This window comes from Perissodus microlepis, chromosome 10 (genome assembly GCF_051167445.1).
Source record: "Perissodus microlepis isolate ML-2025 ecotype Zambia chromosome 10, ASM5116744v1, whole genome shotgun sequence".
In the NCBI taxonomy this organism is placed as follows: Eukaryota; Metazoa; Chordata; class Actinopteri; order Cichliformes; family Cichlidae; genus Perissodus; species Perissodus microlepis.
In genome coordinates this window covers 10,089,362-10,112,611 of record NC_140470.1, presented here as the reverse complement: position 1 = coordinate 10,112,611, position 23,250 = coordinate 10,089,362, and the positions used below count along the sequence as shown (strand labels likewise).

At 40.6% G+C, this 23,250-nt stretch overlaps 1 protein-coding gene across 1 annotated transcript; it reads right to left on the bottom strand.

The window, feature by feature from the left end:
- Nucleotides 1-1,404: 1,404 nt before the first annotated feature.
- tmem164 (transmembrane protein 164) lies at nucleotides 1,405-21,410 on the bottom strand. The gene is made up of 6 exons (XM_084941843.1): nucleotides 20,549-21,410; nucleotides 12,660-12,709; nucleotides 10,383-10,449; nucleotides 8,636-8,714; nucleotides 5,700-5,800; nucleotides 1,405-2,850 (listed from the first exon to the last, which is right to left on the bottom strand). Exons 1-6 carry the CDS (start codon nucleotides 20,984-20,986, stop codon nucleotides 2,644-2,646), a joined length of 942 nt encoding a protein of 313 aa, XP_084797969.1. The 5' UTR covers nucleotides 20,987-21,410; the 3' UTR covers nucleotides 1,405-2,643.
- Between the last annotated feature and the right edge of the window lie 1,840 nt (nucleotides 21,411-23,250).

Below are 23,250 nucleotides of genomic sequence, written 5' to 3'. Positions count from 1 at the left end.
TGCTGGGTAATTTTTTCTAAAAATAAATAAATTCAAGATATTTGACAAGCATATTCCATCCATTTTTATAGTCTCCCATTGTCAGACAAAAGCAATTGGATAATTGATGGGCAAGTAGGACAGGTTCAGACCAGTTCCCTTGTTATTCTATGAGAAATTAAGCAGATAATTGAGTTGATCCAAGTGATAAATGTGCAATTTGTAGCTTTTCATCAAAACTCTCAATATGAGGTCCGAAGAGATACGAGTACAAATGAGGGAGGCCCTCATAAATTAAAAAAAAAAAAAATGTAGGAGTGGCCAAATCAACAATCTGAAACATTCTTGCAAGAAGAAAAGCAGTGAGCAGCTCACTGTAAGGCCACAGAAGAAAACTAAAGTACACAACTGCAGTATTCTTTCATTGGTTCAGAAAAACAACATCAACCAAATCATGAACACCCAAGGACACTTTTTAGACTTTAAAATGGTCTCAGTGTGAAATCAAGACATGCCTAATTCATTCACTTCCGCGTCTCCTTTTTCAGGCTCACGGGGGGCGCTTGAGCCTATCCCAGCGGGGTACACCCTGGACAGGTCGCCTGGACACAATCAAACATTCGCACTCACACCTAATTTAGAGTTTCCAATAACCTAACCCCACTAACTGAATGTCTTTGGACTGTGGGAGGAAGCCGGAGTACCCGGAGAGAACCCACACAAACACGGAAAGAACATGCAAACTCCACACAAAGGCCCTGGCGTGATGGTGGAATTGAACTCAGGACCTTGTTGCTGTGAGGCAACTGTGCTAACCACCGTCCTGCCCCATAAATGTAAAAACAAGGTGTAAACCGCTCCAAAATAAAGTCAGATTAGAATGTGGCAGACAAAAAGAGTCTGCACAGTTCTGCAAAAATTCCTAAAAAACTGATGCAAATTTTGTTTTAGCCAACCTTAAATTAAAGCTAAAAGTCTCTACTTTCATTACACTTGATTTAAAATCCACTGTGACGTTGCACAGAGGAAAAACTTTAAAAATATGTATTACAGTTCCAAAAAACCCCACAAAAAACTATGGACCTAATTATCAGCATGAGCGCTGTGGTGTGAAATCCTGAATTATAATTTATAGTTTGAAGCAGGGCATTTTCTGCAGTGTAGAGCTTAGATACCTTTTTACTTCCATGCTGGCTGCATGGCAAATCCTCTTAATCTTCTCAGCTCTTTGTAACAAGATGCACATTTCCCACAATGCCAGTCTATTTGGCGAGCTCCAATTCATGATCACGGTATTAACGGAGACACAAAGTGGTAATATCTGTTGGTCGTCAGCAGAATAAAGTCAGATTTAATACTAACGCAAGCAACATGGTTAAAAGGCAAAAAAGACATGCTTAAATATACACACAAGGAGAACTGTGATCAGCTACAATCACCTTTATTTTCAATACAGCACATACACTCAAACTGATAGAAATACAAAAGTTCCTCTTATCCCTTCTTTGCAGTGAAGTTTAGAATATGCTACAGTAATATACACACACATCCCTCATATTTGAAATGATACATACCATGACTGACATCTTCTAACTTATCAGTTAATACTTCCTTTCAAACGGGCCATGAATAAATGACCCACAGTGACCTCATGCAGAACATCAGATGCATTTCTTAAAATACAAACTGGAGTGTGGCTCGTTACAGTTGCGGTGGAGAGAATGGATGTTTTGTAAGATACATTAATCCAACCCAGAAAGACACTTTATCTTGGGAAACACCGAATTCATCCCACTCGAGATTATACCTCACTTATTATGGTCTAACAGCACAATAAAACAAAGACAAAAAAACAAAAAAACTCCTTCACAGAGATAATATTAACATCCCAGTGTAGATTTCTGGATCCTCTTTCACTGCTTTGAGTCGCAGCATGTAATACACCCTCCTGTCCCCTGATTATCACAACTGGAATGATCTGAACAAGTTGGAGACAGAAAGGCAAAAGAAACCTCCACGGCGATGCTTTCATAACCCGCACAGCCGTGGAGTCAAGTGAGAACAGAAGAACGCCAGAAAGCTTTCAGTCGTAACAACACTGAGAGTGTCAAACAGAAATCCTCACGCTATACACAGGCAGTAACTTTTACAACAGCTCAGATTTTCATTCAGCTCCAAAGTTCAAGTTTGAAGCAAATAAACTCGCTAACATATGATCTAGTGCAACTTTAAAAAACCCCCCGACAACAATCAGAAAAGTGTAACAGCTGGAGATCAGTAGTGACATTTGGGTGACCCCTATTTTCTGTCCTCAAAGCTTAAAAAGAAGCAGCTGGAGTAATTGCCACAAATTCGCTGACATATTTCTGAAAATAAAAAACAACAAAAAAAACGAACAAGGGCTAAAATCTGGCCAACGCCACAATTCTAAGTGCCAGCTTTAAAATGCCCGGTACGTTTGTGCATGCAAGCCAACTACAACGCTAAAAGAATGACACGAAAATTCACTGGCCCTGAAATGCTCGCTTGTTTCTGTGAAACAAGTCTTAAAAGATGCATTAAAATGTTGAGTTAAAAAGAAAGAAAAAAAAATCGCCACTGTAAAAGCAGGCATTTGGAGTAAAAGGAGTGAAAGGCTAGGTCTGAATGCACCTTCGTGGACATTCAGTCAACTTTCTTGCTGCGGAGTCTGAGTGTGTCCAGCAGATATCTGCAGGCGGTGCCGCTGTGCTGCGAGAGGAGTGTGAGGAGCTTCCCGTGGATGAGCGTCAGCAAGGTCTGGTGTCCCGTCGCCCAAACCCGGTACCAAGGGCCGTAAAATGGATCGGACACAGCCGGGCAGAGCATGTTATTCAAGTTGACCTCAGTCGCCTGGAGGAGAGCAGAGACGAGACAGAGTAAGACCTAATTTGATGCCAATATGAATCCAAATTTATCCAGTGGATAATTAATTTTAGTTTTTTTAAGCAAACATTATGGTTGACTTTGCTGTACATATCTTTACAATCATTCTCTTCCAATAGATTTCAGCTCCAAAAAGCAGACACTTAATTGACTGATGTCAGACTTCATTGCCTGGAAATCCTCCATGACTTATTAACCGGCTGTTGAATGAGTCGTATCATTGTAATTACTAAAGATTTTCAGGGGTTTTACAACCATTTAGTCAGCACATGCTAGAAAAGACAAACATCAGCACTGTGGGCCTTACAATCAGAATTCATTGATTACTCTGTACTATCATTTTTCAATCAAGCAAACCGAATGTTGGTCCAAAATAGGAGATCAATTTGGAGGCAACAGGCTGCATAATTTTTAGTATAAACTCTAAAGTCGTGAACAAGCCAAACAGGGAGCATCAGTAGATCATCAATAATTAGGTGTTAATATCTCAGGATTTATGACTAACAATATCACTCACACACACACACACTCACACAGGCCACTTTGTTAGGTACACCTGTTCAACTGCTCATTAATGCAAATATCTCAGCCAATCACGTGGCAGCAGCTCAATACCATTTAGGCATGTAGACATGGTAGAGACAATCTGAGTTCAAACGTAGCATCAGAATGAGGCAGAAAGGTGATTTAAGTGGCTTTGAATGTGGTTGTTGGCGCCAGACTGGTTGGTCTGAGTATTTCATTAACTGCTGACCCAACTGGGAATTTTCCCACGCAGCCATCTCTAGGGTTTACAGAGAATGGTCTGAAAAGAAGAAAATACCCAGTGAGCAGCAGCTCTGTTGGTGAAAATGTGTCATTGATGCCAGAGGTCAGAGGAGAATGGCTGGACTGTAGGTATTCAGCAGAGCATCTCTCAACGCACAGCATGTCAAACCTTTAACCGGATGGCTACCACTGCTGCCAGCTAAGAACAGGAAACTGAAGCTACAATTCTCACAGGCACAACAAAATTGGACAGAAGATTAGAAAAACGTTGCCCGGTCTGATCTCTTGATTTTTGCTGTGTCATTCAGATGGTAGAGTCAGAGTCAGACTGTGGTTCAAGCTGCTGGTGCTGCAATGGTGTGGTGTGCTGTATTTTCTTGGCACAGATGGGGCCCCTTAGTACCAAAGTGAGCACGATTCAAACACCACAGCCTGCATGAACAAGCCAAACAGGGAGCTGACCGTGTCCATCCTTCTATAATCACAGCGTACACCGTAATCTGCTTTCTTCAACAATGAGCTCACTGTACTCACTGGCCTCCAGTCACCAGATCTCAGTTCAATAGAGAACCTTTGGGATTTGATACAACAGGATATTTGTATCATCTGCAGCAACTGTGTGATGCTATCCTGTCAATATGGACTAAACTCTCTGAGGAATGTTTCCAGCTCCTTTTTTAAGCTGTGCCATGAAAAATTAAGTCTGTTCTGAAGACAAAAGGGTGTCTGACCGTGTAATTAACAAAGTGACCAGTGAGCGCATACCTGTCTGTATGTGAGTGAAAATGAGTAATGTATATGGGAAGAGTTCGCACTACCCATGTTGCTTGTTGTCATGAAACTGTCTCGTACACAGGTTGTCCTTCCTTGAAGAATTTTGATAATTACCAACAGCATCCTGACAACAGTCCACATGAAGCTCTGAGCCTGTGCTGTCACAGTTTGGCCCTCATCGCTCAGAAGCCTATGCCTGCCAAATTTTCCTGCTTCTATTACAAATAAACCTCACTCTTCCCTTTCTACCCCAGTGACACCCTGTTTAGTTTATTTTTATTACTCACTTATTATTTTTTAAGAGTAGTATAAAGGAAATGCACCTACAGTTTCCTCGTACAAGCTGGTATAAAATGATCTGAATCAGCTCTTTCGGTTTTAATATTTACTTATTGTAAATTATTTATGTGAAAATTTAAGTATTAACTTTGTAAAATGGGAAAAAGAGGTTGTTTGTTGGTGTTCATAAGCACATCACATGTTCAGAAAGAGGCCTAACATGTGTGCATCACTGTGGGGACCAGTTCAGACATGCATGGATTAAAAACATGACAATGATTATACCTGCTGTCTCTGTTTAGCTGCCTGCTGCAGACCAATCCAAAAATTGGCAGATGATTAACTATCCAGGACATATTGGGGGAAAAGTATGCATGTTGCTCAATGAGAAATCATCCAGAGTACTTAACTAAGCTCCATTTTATCAACTGCAGTGTGTAATGTTTTTTAGCTCTAGATAAAAGCCATAATTTTAAATCCAAATATACATTTTCTTCATTTTTAAATTGACCAATAGTTCTCCTCGTGTGGGTTTTTACCCATAGTTCAAAGTTATGCGTGTTGGTCATTTTAAGTTGGATACGAGAGTAAATGGTTGCGATAGTGTTGACCTGCTCAGGGTGTACCCCGCCTAATGTCAGCTGAGACAGGCTCCAACCCCTCCTATGACAGAGTGGATGGGTGAATGGATGAACAGCTCTAGCTACACTGAACTCTAAACAAAAATATCTAGTATTTTCACAAGGGTTTGCTCATTAAGCTTAGACCTTAACAGTCTAGGCCAATGCTGAAATACTTTTTTCCTCTGTACCTGTGTAACTACTATTTTTTAGGTTTATGTTATTATTTTTTTTTTAAAAACAAAAACCTACAATTTCAGTTTGTTTGTTTTTTAAATCGTAAAGCTTTACCACAACTTTATGTCTAAGGCAGTGATGGTGTAATAAAAATATAGTGAAATAGCACACAGTGTCCAGCAGAGGGCTCCATCTTACCAGGCCAAGGAGCTGCAGGAAGGTGAAGTGATAGAAGAACAGGATGCCTGTAGAGAGCACAGCCCACCACATATCTCCCAGAGGCTCAGGCTTGTACACACCTGCAAAAAGAAACACTTTGAGTTAAAGAGACAGCAAACACACAAAATGTGTCATATGTGCCAGTCCTGGCCACCTGTTTGACGACATGTAAACTAGAGAAGAACCAAAAGCTATTTCTATACACTTCCTCTTTTATGTGTCCTTAACACGTCAGCAGAGTTTATAGAGAGAAAGTGGAACCGCAGAAAAAACAAGAAACAGGATATGGTATCAAACTGGCTTTTCCTGTTTGCTCATTGCTGGCATTCGGAGGACAAGTACCAGGAAGTCGTATCAAATGTGCTCTAATTGTACAACCTTAATTCTGAAGATATTGGCATGCTGTAAATGTAATGCAATTTAATGCTTTAAGCTGCATTTATGAATGGGACAGAAATTAGGCTCTGACAGGATCATTCCTGCTTTTAATGCAATGCACACTGAGGGAATGACGATCACAGGTTTCCAATATTGGTTTTCTGTGTTCTTTGCGCACAGAGATTTCTCCAGATTTGCTGAATTTTTGATGATAGAGATGCACTGTAGATGAGGAACATTACTCTGAAATTCTTCCACAATTTGTAAATGCAGTTTGTCGCAGAATGGAGAACCACTGCCCATTTTCACTTTTTGTTGTTGCCATCAAAGTCAAAACGAGCTAATATTTTTCACATGTAAAATGTGTGAATTTAAAATGTGTTCTACTGTGAAGAAATTACAGCTTTGAGGTCTGCAAACCATTGCATTCTGTATTTATTTATAGGCTAAACAGCATCCCAACTTTTCTGGAATTGGATTTGCATAGGCAAGAAAATAACCCCATCTGTTGAGCTGTACTGTTACATTACTAATAAACATGATCAGGCACTTCTATTCTATTACTGGGTTACAAGCTTGAAAATTTGCATCGATGTCAGTTTTACCAGTTAAACAAGATGAACGGTCATCTGTGCTTACAGATCAAGGTTTGAATAAAGTTGAATAAACGTTGCTCCCACTGATGTCCTGCTTTAGACTCACTCATTTAGTTCCTTTTATCAACCCCTGGGTTTTAACAGCTCAGATGTCTTCAGTAAGAGCTGTGCTCATGTTCAAATCTGCAATAATGCAGAGAAAAGCCTAATAATCAAAAAAGATTACCCCCTATGGGCAAGCACTTGGCGACAGTGGGAAGGAAAAACTCCCTTTTAAACAGGAAGAAACTTCTGGCACAAGGCGGCTCAGGGAGGGGTAGGCATCTGCCATGACGGGTTGGGATGGGGATTGGTGGTTAGGTTCAAGTGATGGTGTGTGAACAAAATAACTGTCAGTGAATTTTTTTCAAAGTTGTGCAGTCACATGGTTTGGACACACTGGTTTTTCCCTTAGTGGACAATTACAAGTAAGCACAAAGTTTTACCACAGACATTGTCAGTCGGGACACCACATGGACAAGGGGGACAAAGTCTTTTAATCTTTGAAATTCAGGTGTTTTGGCGCCCATTACCACATATACAAACACTTGCAGAAAAATAGGTTGTTTTACAGAGCTCTGTACTCTCTCTGTTGTAATATGAAGCCACCGTTGCAACAAGTCAGTGTTTGAAATGTCTGGGAGGGATGAAATTTCACAGTTACCTGTAAAAGGTCTTATTGCATCTAGGAGCGACAGAAACTTCAGTCCATGCCAAGTTACAGAGTGGGGTTCACAACTGTTGAAATGCGCTATATGCAAAATTCACCAACACTCTTCTAACACCACTGTTAATTTTGTTGACCAATGATTTTCGTCATAGTTTTTGTCCATGACTTTTATCATCGGGCGAAAATAAGAAGATAGCTAAATAAAAACAAATTTAGGAGGGCAAAAACTATGATGAAATGTACTGACACTTCAGTGATTAAACATTTTATGAAAATATTCTGGAGAGATGCAATCCAATCAGACATAATCAAGTTGTGTTGAAAGGACGGACAAGTTTGGAAGTGATCGCCTTGTACTGTAAGGTTGGATGAGCACATTTGATCTGCCCGTGTGTGTGTGTGTGTTTTAATGGTCCAAATAGGTCCTAACTAAATCAAAATTTGCTGTCAAAATTACTGCTGGCTGACACGATAACTGCAGAGTCCCAAACCACCTCTGACATTATTGTCAGCACAGAAACTGAAGTTGGTGCTTCGTAGTATGGGTTTCTGACATTAAGCACCAATGGCAGTTCCTATAGATGTAACGTGTAAGAGGTGCAGTATTTTCATCCATAAGCAGTATGAAATCTGCGATATGGAGATCGAGCAATTTAGTAGTGCTGTTTGAAAATTAGCTGTATTAAAGGGCCTCCTGTATATGGTTGCATGAGACTCCTTTTATGTCATCCAGGTCATTGTAGTCTAAAGAGCTAGGCTTTTATAGCGGGTTCACCCGAAACCTTGGCTGATTGTGACCTACACCCCTTTTCACATCTTGGCTCGTGTGATTAGGTGGAGGATCAACAGGGAGTTCATGACCCTCTTGGGGGGACACTCCCCTAGGACATGTTAAATCTGGGATTTGACACCATTTGAACTTAGAACTGAAGAAGCTTCTCAGATGAGAGGTGAAACGTCTTCAAGCAACTTATAGAAGTCCAGACGCTTTTCTTTCCAAGCTCTTTAGATAACTCCTTTTAGTTAAACTGGTTTTATAGTTGCTCTTCATTATCATCTATGTAAGTGGAAATGACCAAACAATCTTTCAGTAACAGACACTGAACAGACAAAACAAAAAGCTGGTATCCACAGCATCTCAAATGCCACAGACAAAAAGGTGAATCCATCCATGGAGATATTATCACTTTGCTCGGCTGACATGTGAACAGTCAGAATGGAGAAACACCTACCTCCTTTCCTGAAAAGATAAACAGGCACCAGGTACATCATGGAGTGCTGGATGTAATAGATCTCTTTCTCAAATGGCAGCTGAGAAAATGAAAAGCAAACAAACCATTTTAATTCTTTTACAGCACCCAGATACAGCAGAACAGCCCCCAACTTGCTCTGGGCCCTGAAATCTTAAAGACCTGTGGCCTCACAGTCTCCAGCTATGCTACTGCTTAACAAGCAACCATGACAGACAACATTACCCAAGTGAACAAAGAGATGGAAGAACAGCAGGTACACCGTCTGTCTATTTTAGCTGCCTTTATAAGGCACCTTTCTTCTAACAATGTATGGCCTCATTAATGATCACCGTCATCATACAAAATCTATAATAATAATAATAATAATAATAATAATAATAATAATGTATGAAATTTGAGCGTTTACAGCAGTTTGAAGTCAGAGCTTTTGTTTCTCAGGGATTACGTGTACATATGTTGACCATGTTTTTTTGTTTTTTTAAAAACTCTGGGTGGAGTGGGTGGAGACGAGTGTCGCGGTGATTTGTGAAAGAAGAATGGCAGCAAAAGTGAAGATTTACAAGATTGCAGTCAGACTTGCTATGATGTCTGGTTTAGAAACAGTGGCACAACCAAAAAGACAGCAGGAAGAGCTGCAGAGCCCAAGATAGATGGATAGTTTAGAAACAAGTGAATCTCATGGACATTTTAAAGACAAAAGTTAGAGAGGGAAGGCTGAGATGGTTTAGATATGTGCAGAGGACAGATGCAGTGCAGATATTGAACAACAGATGTTGAATATGGCAACACCCTTTGTTTGTCCTGCTGTCAGGCAGCAGGAAAAGGCAACAGAGAAGATTTATGGATGTAAAGCAGGAGGACATGTAAAGGGTTGGTGTGACCGAGGAGAATGGTAGGAACAGGCTTAGATGGAGACAGATGATCCACTGTGTCGACCACGAAAGGGAGCAGGTGCTAGGTTTAATATGAGACATAAAATAAAGAAAAGCATAATATGGGTTCCCTTTAATGGTATAACTTAAGAAACACATGAGATCTTTGTCCACAGTGTTTTTTTTTTAATTTACAAGTGACTGATGTAAACTGCCTCTTTTCCTGTTGGTTGGCAGGCACGTAATGTTCAGGGTGCAATCAGGGTGCTCTGTAAGAAATACTGACATAAAGCTTATTGATGTTATAAAATGCAAAACAGCTGTGTAAGCCTTCATTCCCTGCTTGAGAAAAACAAGTTTATCTGATAGGGAATTGCGGATATGGCAGAACAGCTCAGCCTTATTTCTGTGAGAACTGTTATAAAAGGAAAAGCACTTAGTCTTAATGGCTATGCTGCGTTTTTTTTTAAAGTTTAAAACTTACCAAAGTGACTTCATTCAAACAGATCAAGTTTAAATTTGTGAAATATCTCCTGCACGAGGTATTCTGACTCACTCAAGGCTTCAATTTTAATTCAATTGTTTTATACGGCACCAAATCTTAACATAATCATCATCATAGGTCTCTTTACACAGCAAGGTCTAGAGCTTACGATATTATAGAGGAAACCAATGATACCTGCACAGACACAGTGTAGTCTTTTTCAACACAACATCGCCGTTTCAGAGGTAAGTGATAACATTCGTTTAGCTGCTCAATGAGTGCGACACTTAACCTTGAACACCTTGGAGACCTAACAAAGGCTAGAAGAGGGCTGCTCATAAATGAGATCTGAATATCACGGTCTACTTACCAGTCTGGTGTTGACTACAGGGAACATTAAAGCCAGTAATGCACCATTCAACATGTGGACCTGCAGCCTGAAAACAATAAAAATGACAGACATTAAAAATACCTACAAGGTCACTTGCTATTTACCTAATCTGTGTAAACCTTTCTGAGTCATGTTAGTTTCTCTCCTGCCCTTCTGGTGTCACTTTGCTCTCTTCCCTCTCCAGACACAGAGCAGCGCAGAGGAGAGAAGTTACCGGGGTTGAGCTATGGTTAAAACAATAAAGGCTTTCTAACAAGTGTGAGTCTGTCTAAAGCATCTCTTTCAGATTTATCATCAATGAAAGAAAAGAGGAAAAAACAGAATAGGAGAGGGGGGGAAAAGGGCTGTTATTACTACACTTCCCTCTTGACTTCTGCAGGCCATTTGCCCTCCCCAAAGCATTCAACCCATAGAAAACTCTGCCACTACTGACATATGAATCAATTACAGCTGATATAAGGGACAGAGGAACAGGTGGAGGACAGTTTAGATTCTATCCCATGTTGCCGAAAACCAATCAGACTCCTCCCTGATGCTGTTAGCAGCAGCTGTCTCTTACTCTTTGTCAGGGTCAGTTTCTTGTGGGAGCGCTTATTGTGTAAAGTCAGGTCAGTAAAGTTTCAGGCGATCACTCTCAAAATAAATATGCTTTGATGTCACGATTTAACAAATCAGTGCATCCATCTACTCATTCAGACTAATTAGTATAATTTGGTTTTAAGCTTTTAGTTGCACCATCCAGCGCACACATATAGCCTATCTGCTCCTAGTGGGAGCTGCGATGCTTATTTAGTAAACCTGTATAAATAAACCCAGCATAAGGAAAAATGTGTCTTTTGAACTAACATTGATGTTAAGAGGCCCCAAATACAGAAAAGAAGCCAAGGAGCATGTGTGTCAGAGTGTGGAGCTCCATCTATCTCCTGTGACTGCTCTTTTTGTCAAATGAGCCAAAATAACTGTTGTGACAGACGAGGTCGCCGGGAAAACAGCAGTGCCGAAGTAATGCCGCTTCAAATAAGTCCGGCTGTCACTCTTCTGAAAAGCGGTTCATTCAAATTCAAAATTTACGAAGCGTAACGAGCATTAGCGACCTTATATTTTTCCACCACTGTAATTAATTGCATGTCACTCCATGTCATATTAAAACATAGGCCAAGACCTGAACCTCTGATACTGTTGTAGCGTAAACTTCAACTTTATGTAGTAACTATTACACCTGCTCCTGCTAATTTTACAATTTTTATTTGGTAAGTACAGTCCAGTGCTTGTTGAACTGCCTTCATACATAAAAGGGATAAAGACGTAATCTTAAACATAGATTTACCATTTGCTATTGCAGGAGAATCTGCGCTTTACACACAACAAGCAAACGTTTCCAGCAGCTACTACTTCACATTACAGAAAGGCACAGTGACTGTTATTGTGAAGCAGTCACAGGAAATGTAGCACATCAAAAATGTCAAATATAAAAATAATAAAAAAGGATCTATTTTAAACTTGTTATGTGCTGTGCTCATTGCAGGTAGAAGACCAAACCCTCTTTGGTGGGTAGCAGGATTAGTTGGGGCATTCTACACGGCAGTCACGGCAGAAACTGTAAATGTGGTGAAATAAACTTGAGGTTTGCATGTTTCGGTTAGTGGGCCTGGTTCCACACCACCATCACAGAGTAAAATGCCATGTTTACACAAACAAATGGTCATGACTCTATGTCTTACATAAATGAGACAAATTAAAACTAGCCTACTATGTGAACGAACATCTTGACCTGGTGGATAAATAATGTTGGCAGTTCAGTAATTCTTCAAACGATTGGATATTTATTGGGGAATGTTTCAAATTTCTATTCCATGTAAGAACCAGCTTTTTGTGGTTTCATAAAGTTGCTATGACTCGGTACACTGTGTTCACTGTGAGGCTCCCGTGGGCTACTGGAACAGAAAGTGACCCTGCTTGTATTTATTTCTGAGTAAATCCCACATCGTGTTCCCACCGGCAAAACCAGAGTCATTTCTCCTGAATAATTAACTGCTCAGACCGGATGAGTTGTTGAAGAGGAGACTATAACCCCAAACAAATACATTACCATACAACTTACTATGGGGGAAACCAATAAGTAATTACAATCAACGTCAACGGTCGTGGCCTTTCTACAGTCTGCACTAAAAACTCTATATTTAAAGTTTAACTTAAATGTAGACAACAAGTTGAAAACACTAAACAGGAAGAACCCAGGAGTGCACGTACGCTCACCTGAACACAACCATAGCTGTCTTACATGGCGGGCAGGCCAGCAGGAAGATCTGTTGAGGAAAGCAGAGAGAAATGAGCAACGACATTATTGCATTAAGCTCATACGGTTGTTATGGAACAGCTCGAAGGCTTTTAAGAGCTTTCAGCTCCGAGTTCTGCAAGAGAAAATGAACTGCTTTAACAAGTTTGTGCTAACACAAGAGCAGAAGCATTGAACAGAACATCCCAAAGGCAACTGTGAGGTCTCCTTAGTCCAAATCAAGAAAAAAAAAAGTACATAGAAGAGGTTCAGACAAGAGGATAGGCCCACAATTAGGATGGAATTTGAGGCATTAGAGCTGCTGGGTGTTGGCATTAATGAGCTGATTTCATGCTAAACAATCTCAGTTCACAGCTCACTACTTGGAAGTCAGCTTTCACAAGAAAAGGTAGGCAGCATTTGAAAACAAAGGTGAAGCCAGGGAGAAGTGACTTCCTGATATATTTCCATTGCCAAAAATGATTTCTACCAACAATCTGACTTTATTCTTGTAAAGGAGAGCGGATCAAAAGACAGCCTGCAATCTGTCCTTGGTGATTGGGCTACTGGGCCCCGAGAATAGTTCAAACAGGAATTTGTTCAAAACACCATCTGACACAAGAAAACTTGGTTTGCCTGAAGGCTGGAAACAGAATTACAGAAAAGAAACTGACCCGAGATTCATTCTCCAAACACACAGTTGTTATATTTGGTTTGTTTTTTGTTTTAAATGCGTCTCCGGGATTGATCTGCGGCATGCCTACCAACTTTATTAATCTGCAGCGTGTGTGGGACTATTAAAAAACACTCAGACTTTCATAGTTATATTTACATCTTCAGTCTTTTCTACATATTTTCCCCTCATTCTAACACGTGAGTCATGTTTCGCGTTTTAAAACACCACATTAAAGTCACGAGAGGGAAACAATGCGTGAAAATGTTTTGCCGTGGATAAAACGTGCTTGCCAAAGCTGACAGTTTGTTGGTTCCTGCAGATGTTATTACTGTCAGCCTCCATTGTAAACAGGGGTTGGTGATACGTTGCTGGCAGTTAAACGTTGTCACTTTGATAATTTGTCTCATGTCTGAGCTATCAAAGCAATTAGACAACGTTCTGCAACTTGGAGCCCTCAAGTCTCTCATTTTAAATGAATAAGAAGCCATTATAAAATAAACATGCCATAGAGTTGCGAGCTATTATCAAATAAATGTTGCATATAATTGGTTGTACAGATTATGTAAGGTTTCTTTAGCTCATTTCAGTCTCATATGAACACTTCTGTGTCAATCAGCTTTGATATTATGTGACGATTTAATATTTTGCCTGAACGTGGCAGTGATGCCGTCATTTTCTCCATCACCTTTCAGCCAATCACCAGTTTATGGCACCTGTTAATTGCTAGTGTAACGCTACCCTTTTGGCGTTAGTGTCACTTTACCCTCTGATCCTTTACTTATTTGTAACGGCTTGATCTTGTTCACTTTTTGCATCACAGAATCAGAGGAGAACATTAAATTTGCCTTTCTTATGTTTGTCACTCCTTGCTTGACTGTTAGCCAGAGCCTTAGGGCAGCCTTCACTGCAAAGTATTGTTTTATTTGAACATTAATGCCGTGAAGGATAGAAGTATATGATTCACAACATTCGCTGAAGTATTTTTCTTATAACGACAACTTCCATAGTTTTGCAGTACGAGCCAACTGAGAAAAAAAACTGACAGTCAACATTCAGCAAATAACATTAACATAATATTATAAAATGTCAAATGTTATAAAGGGTTGTATTTGCACACATTTTTAAGAGAAGTAAGTGGATGCTTTTCTGTATGTGGCAGCAGTAAAGGTCTTGGCTCCAGTGGTGCCATTAGCTCTACTTTAACAGCACACAAGAGAATAGACTCAGAAATGGATTTCATGCAAATTACTGAGCAAGAAGATTTAGCCCATAAACACTTCTGATTGTTGACTTTATGCAAGCAAAGAGAAAAAAAATTCATGTGGTCATGCTGGCACTCCAACCTTGGATGGACACTAATATTTCTCAATCAAAATAAGTTGAGTTCATTTGAAACTATGCTAAGGTTGGGTCTGATCCAAGAAGTATTCAGGGAAAGACGTTCTGAGTTAATTCAATTCAAAATCCCACTTAAGCCTATAACTAGGATTGATCTCTGCGTGGGACACGGGCCCAAGAAGTCATGATCCTATTTATAGGTGAGAAGGACTACTTAAGTGTAATCCAGTGACTGCTGTATATTTTCAAAGAAGTCCTGGATACAAAAATATGCAAATCAGGTATGCACAGTAAAAATTAGGTGTCGGTTAATGCCAGATCTGACGCTCATTTTTTCACTGAACAAACTAAAAGGTACAGAAATGAATCATATTTGCGCTCTCTGAGAAAGGTATTAATAAGTAGGTACTAGATATTTTTATTTCCTGGTTCAGGTGTCTGACAGGGCCAAACGGGAAACGCAGTTCTCTCCCGTGCGTCGTCACTGGCATGTTCTTCGATGCTCATTGAGTTAATTGGCATTGACAGGAAATGACTTCCTGATTGCTGTGAACATTGACAGAGTTGTGACCATGAACCTTCCAGGAGGCGAGTTCAGTGACAAAAGACGGACTGGTATGCAGTGTGAATTTCGCTCTGCCGCCTAAAGGAAACAAACTGGGCTGGTTAACTATTTAGCGTGCTGACGGAATTGTGTGAAGCAAGTTTTTCATAATTAATATGAGAGCCTGTTTTGTTACTCGAGCTGTAGGATGGATTAACAAGGCTGGAACTGGGCCCACTCCTCACATACACTGAAGCTAAAGTTGGTGAAGCTAATCTGTAATAAGTCCAGTTTGTTCTTTCTGGTCTATTACACAGTTTACAGCTGTAGGATTTCTCTGCAGGAAACACATCACACAGTGCGTCATGTGCTCAATAAGCAACGCATTGCATGTCGTTGTTTTTGTAGTCGTCAACCACACTAAAACATGCAAACCTCAACCACACAAGTGCATCAAAATGCTCCCATATCATAGAACCCTTGTAATTTTCAAACCCATGTAATTCTGTTAGAAATAAAAATACCAGCGTGTCAGATTTCACTCTAAAATGGGTTCATTCATCATATAGTGAATTTCAGGGTGTGCAAGAAACAAAGAATTGCTAAAAGAGTCATTTTGACACCCATAGAAATCAATGAAAAATGCTCATGGCATCCTTGGTTGCCTAGCAACAGGTTATTTGTTTAAACATATTTTGATATCAAGGCCCTAAAGTTAGCCACAACTAGCTAGATGAAGCAATTGATAGGATTAACATACAACGAACTATAGTTAACTCCATATTTGATATTTTATATTTAAGTGGATGAGCGGAGAACCAGGCATGTTGCTGTTGGCTGTGCAGAGCAGCGGTGCACCCATGGCTAAACGGAGCAGAGTGTCCACAATGTGGAGAACTAATATGATTCTGTAAATAAATACCAGGGAAAGGGTCTAGACTGCAAAGAAAGCTCAGAGCACCAATAATACCCCCCCCCCCCAAAAAAAAACCCAACAACAACAGTTAATAGAATTATCTCCACTTGTATAATCACAGTAATGAGTCAAACCAGCCTTGATGCTCTTGTTGTACTAATAAAGACACTGTTAAGTCTAACTGCTGCTTCTCCCTATTAATTTTACAGCTGAAATACAATTTTATCTCAAGGTACAGCTTGCTGGAACATTGTGCCCCAACTATTGTCAGGTTCCTGTTGCCCTTCTACTAGCAGTGGAGAAGGAAAAGGCCAGAAAAAAATATAACAATAATTAAGTAGTGTTGACTCGAAGCATTTTCTGGAATTACAGGGAGTAAAAGGGAAAGCAGTCATTCAACAAGACAAAATAAATAAAACATTTGAGAACATGACCTTGCAGACAAATATAGTTCAACATGGGTGAATATGATGGGGAAATTGAAACTACCTTCACAGTGTGTACCAACTTGTGTCAAGGTAAGGGTACAGCTGAAAGTTGTTTGCATAGAAAGATAAAGGAGTTATTTATAGATTAAAAGACATCATTGCTGATAAGTCAGACTTCCTTTTAACGAGTGCAACCATAGAGTGATATGCTGCAGTGTTTCGAGTGTGATGCACGTGAGTAAACATACTGTGATGCTCAGGGTTATTGCGACAGCTGCTACATTAAATGTGGCTATACCTAACGATGAGGCCGATGATCTGTTATAATGGTGCTGATTATTTTTGCCATACACAGACTGTTAATAGTGCGGTACATCAATTATCGGCAGCCTACGCGCATCCATTCAAAGCTGCTGCAGAAATGCAAGATACCTGCTTTGCAGACAGATGACTTGATGTTTCCTGCAGCCGACAGCAACATTTATCACGTGCCCACGTGATATCTGTTAGCTGCGAGTTCAGCTGTGCCTGGCGAGATCTACAAGGGAAGAAAGTTCACTTGATAAAATAAGGTCGTGTGTCTTTAACTTGTGGAAAAAAAAAGAAGAAAAAGAAAAAGGGAGAATCCAGTGGCAGGCGATGCCTCATTTGGACAGTGTATAAACGTTACACTGTATGGATGTAAATGCCTTTAACCTTTATCCCTGAACACTCATGATGACAAGCAAAGAGCTCAGACAGAATCCAAGGCTCTACGCCAGGGGTGTCAAACATAAGGCCCAGGGGCCAAAACTGGCCTGCCAAAGACTCCAATCTGGCCCACTAGAAAATGTGAAAGAGGGATGTTAGACTAACTGTATTTTTTAAATAGGATTTTTTTCCCCACAGCTTTTCCTACTGATAAAGACCTGCATGGCCATTTATAGTGCACTGAAGTAACAAATAAACATTTAAATAACATAATGACTATTTAGTACATAATTTTCCATTTTCAGAGCAAATCCACTGTCTGAATTAAGAAAAACTTGGATACCAACATTTTTTGGTAATTCTACACAGTTTAGAGCTACAGCTCAGAAATGCTGACAGATTTCTTTCATTTACAGCAGAATTTCTGACATGTAGAAAACCAGACTTGTTATTAAAACTGCCCTTTTTTTAAATAAGATATTTGTGGGACTTGCTGTGTAAACGTTTCACTGGTTTGATCCACTTAAGGTGATAGTGGGCTGCAGGTGGCTCACATACAAACATACTTATGAGGGAGAGCCAATGAAAAAACTTCTTTATGTTGATAAAAACAGAATGGCTTGTTTCAGTTTCAGACAGCAGAGGGACCGCACCACAGTCAACACAGAATCTATGTAGAACATACAACGTAACCTACATAAGCGGTTACAAGCATAAATGTCAGTGCTGGCATTTGGTAGTTAATGCCAGCACCGACACTACCTGTCAGTGCTGGCATTATACGTGATGGAAACAAACAAAAATAAATGCTGGGACTTTTCTCCTTCTGGGTTCATGGTGTTTTTGATTCCCCATTGAAGTGTAAATCCCCAGTAAGGTCGGACTGATGAACAGTTTGCACAGAGGTCCATCATAAGCAGAACACAGAACTATGAACCTGGAAATTTGTATAATAGGTCTTTTAATAGTTGTTATGTTCAAGCTCTTTGTTCTTCATCTTTGTGCAAGCTAGTTCTGAAATCTAGAAATCTATAAAACGGCAGGGGAAGTTCATACTGTCTTCGTATTAGCACCAATCGCAAGCCATAGAAGAAGCATAAAGCGTGTGCCCCTCCATATATCGATTTCTCCAACTTGATATACCCATTATTTGATTTAGTTGTTTATGGAGCCACACCCATTTCCGCTGGCCTCAAATGGAAATACACGATAATAAACTGATCAGTCGGGAGACCCTCAGCGTGCCACGATGACTGCTGCGGTACTATGTGGTGGAAAACGTAAGAAAAACCCGTGCTGCTGGATGTGAAGCACTCAGTCATCACACATTAAACTCCATCCCCTGTGGGGCTTTCTCACCTTGATATTTGCTCATACTTGCTGCTCTGTAAACGCTCCTGACACCGCCTCTATTCCTCCACCTACAGATACTATGACTGTGCCAACAAGCGCCACATTTTCCCAAAGTCGCATTGCTTTGTGCTCGGTGAAGGAAAATATCAAATTCACTAGCACACCAAATTTGTGTTTTCAAGAATAATGCCAGTCCTCTTCAGAATGTGGATTTGGTTAACAGTCATGAAAACCAGCTGCTGCATAACAACACTGAAAGGCACGCAAACTGACGCAGTGTAGCAACGAGAGGGTAGTTTCTTTTCAACAGCACAGAGGTGGTGTTTGTTCCTCATTGAGTGTACTTAAGAGTGAACTGAAACTCACTATTGTTTCCAGATGCACAGCTTTAACAAGCTCAAATGAGACAGGAAATAAATGGGCGCTTGGAGAGCTCTGCATCGCTCTTTAGATGTTTTTATCTGAGGTTTCCATCAGGCCTGAAAGGGATTAAAACCACACCCATACGCTAGAGATGCAACATGAGGAATGTGTGATCATGGTAGGAGCTCATGCATGCATGAAACAAAACAAAAAACAATTAATAAGCCACGATTTCTTTAGAAGAGTGTTCAACAAAGACAGCCGAGCCCACAGGCACTACCTTTAATAAAGCAAGAATGCAGGAATGCATGACACCTTCTCTTTTCCAGCTTTTTTTCTCCCCACATCAGATTCAAGCTCCAGCAAGCACGTGCTACAAATAATCAGTTGGTGCCGGTGCCAACACCCCCTCACCCACCCCTCCTCTGGATGGGAGAAAAAGAAAATCTATACGTAGATGATTTTCACAAGTTGTGAAAGCTGTACAACTTCCTTTTAAAACCCATTTCCTCATTTGATCACGCCCCTTTTAACACCAACAACACATACACTGCTGTCCATCTCGCCCTTACATCAAGGACATTTTACTACAGTCAGTCAATTTTTCATCACAGCCAGCAATTCTTCAGTGTCCACTGGTTGTCATGCTACCTCCCTGAAACCTGAAAAATCCATCATCATTGAGCACATCAGCTTTGCTCTACTCTTCAATTTTCATGATGAATAGTTTGCTGCGACCTGTTGCTGTGACTTGTCACATGGCAGTCATGCACCATGAAGATCAAGCAGTCTGCATGTGTAAACAAGCAGGTACTGCATATTTTGACTCATGATCTAAGTGTTATTTAACACATAAAAGCAAAGACACAGCTCCCTATACTGGCTGATTAAAAAAAAATGTCAAAAAGCCATCTGAAGAGTTTGACATCGACCTCAGGCTGGAATGGACCTCACCGGCTTACAGGCTGTTGATACAACAGCTTCATAAAATAATATTTGGAGACAAAGAGGTGGGACAGCTCTGGTTTCACAGCCAAGGAATGAACTTGAGATGTCTTCTTTCATGGCAGCACTGGACCAACTCCCTAACACACAATGATGTCCAAACAAGACTCCAAAACAAGGCTCAAACTTGTACTTTCCTACCGAATTTACTGTGGTTTTTAGAATCAATTTGCTTCTATTACTTTATTAAAAAGCTTTAAATGTGCTACATACACTAGTTTATAATTTCTTCCCCTGTTCTAAGCCTCGCATGGCTCAATAAAAAGCATGCTCATGTATCTCAAGGCGCCATAAAGCCATTAAGAGACAGTGATTGTAAAATATCGATCAGGGTGCTCCACCAGAGCTGGAGATGGGTGAGATCAGGTCAACAACCAGTTAATGAAAACCAGGCCTTCGAAGTCCAGCCAGCACACTAAAATTTATACCCCATCAACCCATCAGCTTTGAGAGGACAGCTCGGAAGAGAAGATGACATCTTCTAATAAATCCCCACTAGTCATACTCGTAATCCTAACGGGCACACATCAGCTCTTTCCCTCCAGTGTCATGCTTACCTGCACCATGGTGACGACATGGCAAGGATTCAGCAGATATATCAAAGTCTTGGTTGCAAACTTGAAGCCAACCTCCACTCCGAAAGTCATGCACAGGGTAACCAGCAACAGGTTCTTGCCCAGACTATCCTCCTTTGCCCTTATGCAGTCTTTCCCGGCTACTCTGAGCTCTTTGGAGATGTTTATTTTCTTCAGTGCCACCAGAATCTCCACCAGGGAGATGAGGACGATGACCAGACTCTCGCTGATGCGCTGCTGTGGAGCGAGGAAGGCAGCACACTCGGGGCCCCCGTTGCCCTCAAACTTGGGGTCCACCCCGCCGTAGATCCAGTCCAGCAGGCTGTATATGTTATATCTGGACATATTCCTCTTCTCGTGTTGGAAAAGATACGAACAGGATGGAATAAAAGACGCCACACCGACCTCTTGGCGAAACATGAACTGCAAGATTTACCTTTCGCAGCTCGCCTCGTGGTCGACAGATAGACATGTATAGACTGCCGCCCCGGTTCGTCTGAGCTAGCTAAATTACCTCATCCACAAACGGAGGAGGAACTTCAGCTAGCGACAATAGACAGCCGTAGTCAAGATTACCAGTGGATGCTGCCGGTGGTGGTGGTGGTGGTGTTAGAGGGTGCTTCCAAGCCTCTCTTCTTTCACGTTCCTCACACACTTAGCTCGCTAGCATGGACAGTTAAACTGTAGTCGGCATCATACAAAGCAAGCCAGTGCGCTGGCTATCAGCTCTCAGACACATCAAGCTGGAGAGCTGGTATAGTTAGCATGTGTTAGCAACAGCGCCGACAGCCGTTAGGTAGCTAGCTCATCTACCAAGCCTTACTGAAACGAACAGGTATACATTATAGATTTGACCCCGAGTTTTGCCTTACAGGCTCATCACAACGCTAAAGGAAGCCGAAATATGAAAATAAATCTTACATCCAAAATGAAAAAAAAAAAAAAAAAAATGCAGTTTTCCTCTTATGTGAATTTCCAAATTAATCGATACCATGTTCAAGTAAATGCTAATATTAAAGTTCGAGATATTGATGTCTGTATATCTAAGCTATGTTGTTACGTCTCATTAGTCACTTGATATTCACAGGTGATATTTACGACTGTTTGAATGTGCAATTAAATTGTAAAAAACTCAAAAGAAACTAAAAAAAAAAAGTTTATTGAGTGACCCGAGGAATTAACTTGGTTCAATGAATATACACACTGCCTGAGTCTCTGTTCTGAGGGCACATAAAACAGTCTCTTCTTTGACACACGTGACACTTGCCGATGGGGCGTTCAGGGAAAATACGGAAACTTAACACTAAGCATCTCGTTGCATTTGGGAGGGAAAAAATTTAGCAGCCACTCAATACAGGCATAGTAATGTTTCTGTTTAAGTCTCCGTTGCTTTATCAGTACAAATCACTAATGCTTTCAATTCAGTTCTATTTAACTTTATTTATTTGGCACCAGTTCACAAAAATAATCCCCAATGTGCTTCTTTTTTTAAGATGAATACCAGTCATGATCCTTATGAAAAAGCACTCAGAAAGTGATAGTAGGGAAGAAGAGATTTTTTTGAAGTGTAAGAAATCCATCAGAAGCTAGTTCTGCTACCAAACCATCTATTGTAGCTGGTTGAGAATGACGGGAATGAGAAGACACCAAAACACGAGTACAAGGACACAAACAAGAGAAAATACAATCTATGTGCGTGAGAGAGAAAATGACATGCTTTAGTCATATATCAATAAGCAGGGAGTAAAAACAGAGGAGGAGAGATGTCTCCCAGCAGCCTGAACCTATAACAGCATAAATAATGGATGGTTCAAGGTCACCAATCCAGCTCTTTAATCTTGTCAAAAAGGGAAGCTTTATTTTACCATTTCACGAAAAAAAAAAATAAAAAATACACTTCTCCACAAGGGCAACATCTAGGCTAAAAACAGCTGTTCACTTAAATGCAATTCATACATATATGTAGGGATGGGTATCGTTTAGGTTTTATCCGATACCGGTGCCAAACCGGTACTTTTGAAACGGTGCCGGTGCTTAAACGGTGCTCAAACCGGTGCTTAAAGAATGGAGAACACAAAATTGGTCCAAAAACCTCTCATGTTCAGCTGTTTTTTTGTAAAAAGATAACAATGTTAGCCTTTTCTGCAACTATGGGGCATATATGGTATCATTCTTGGCTGGAAGCAGTGCTTAAACAATGGAAAAAACACAAACTTTGTCCAAAAACCTCTCATGTTTAACTGTTTTCCACTTTTTCTTTGGTCATTTTAGCCTTTTTGGCCAGGGTGAAGGGAGCATCTGCCATCAAACAAGAAGACAGCCGCATGTAGCTATGATGATATTTGCTAGTTCACCTTACATGCATTAATGTAATAACGTGGTTAGCCTACTCAACGTAAATTACACACGGACAACATTAAGCTACTCACGCAGAGAAGAACGGCTGCTGCTGCCATCATCATCCGTCATCAATTCTGCTACACTGGCAGGGCTAGGGGCCAGGACTCTCCTCTTCGGGATTTTGGGGGATGTTGCAAACTCCGCGTCCGATAACAGGCACCACATCCGCAGTAGATGTGCACGGAGTGAGGTCTCGCAGCAAGCTATTAAATACGGCGCATTTCTCGGCTTTTAAAAAAAACGCTATGCGTTGCCAGGTGTTTTATCGGATTTGAGGTGTTACC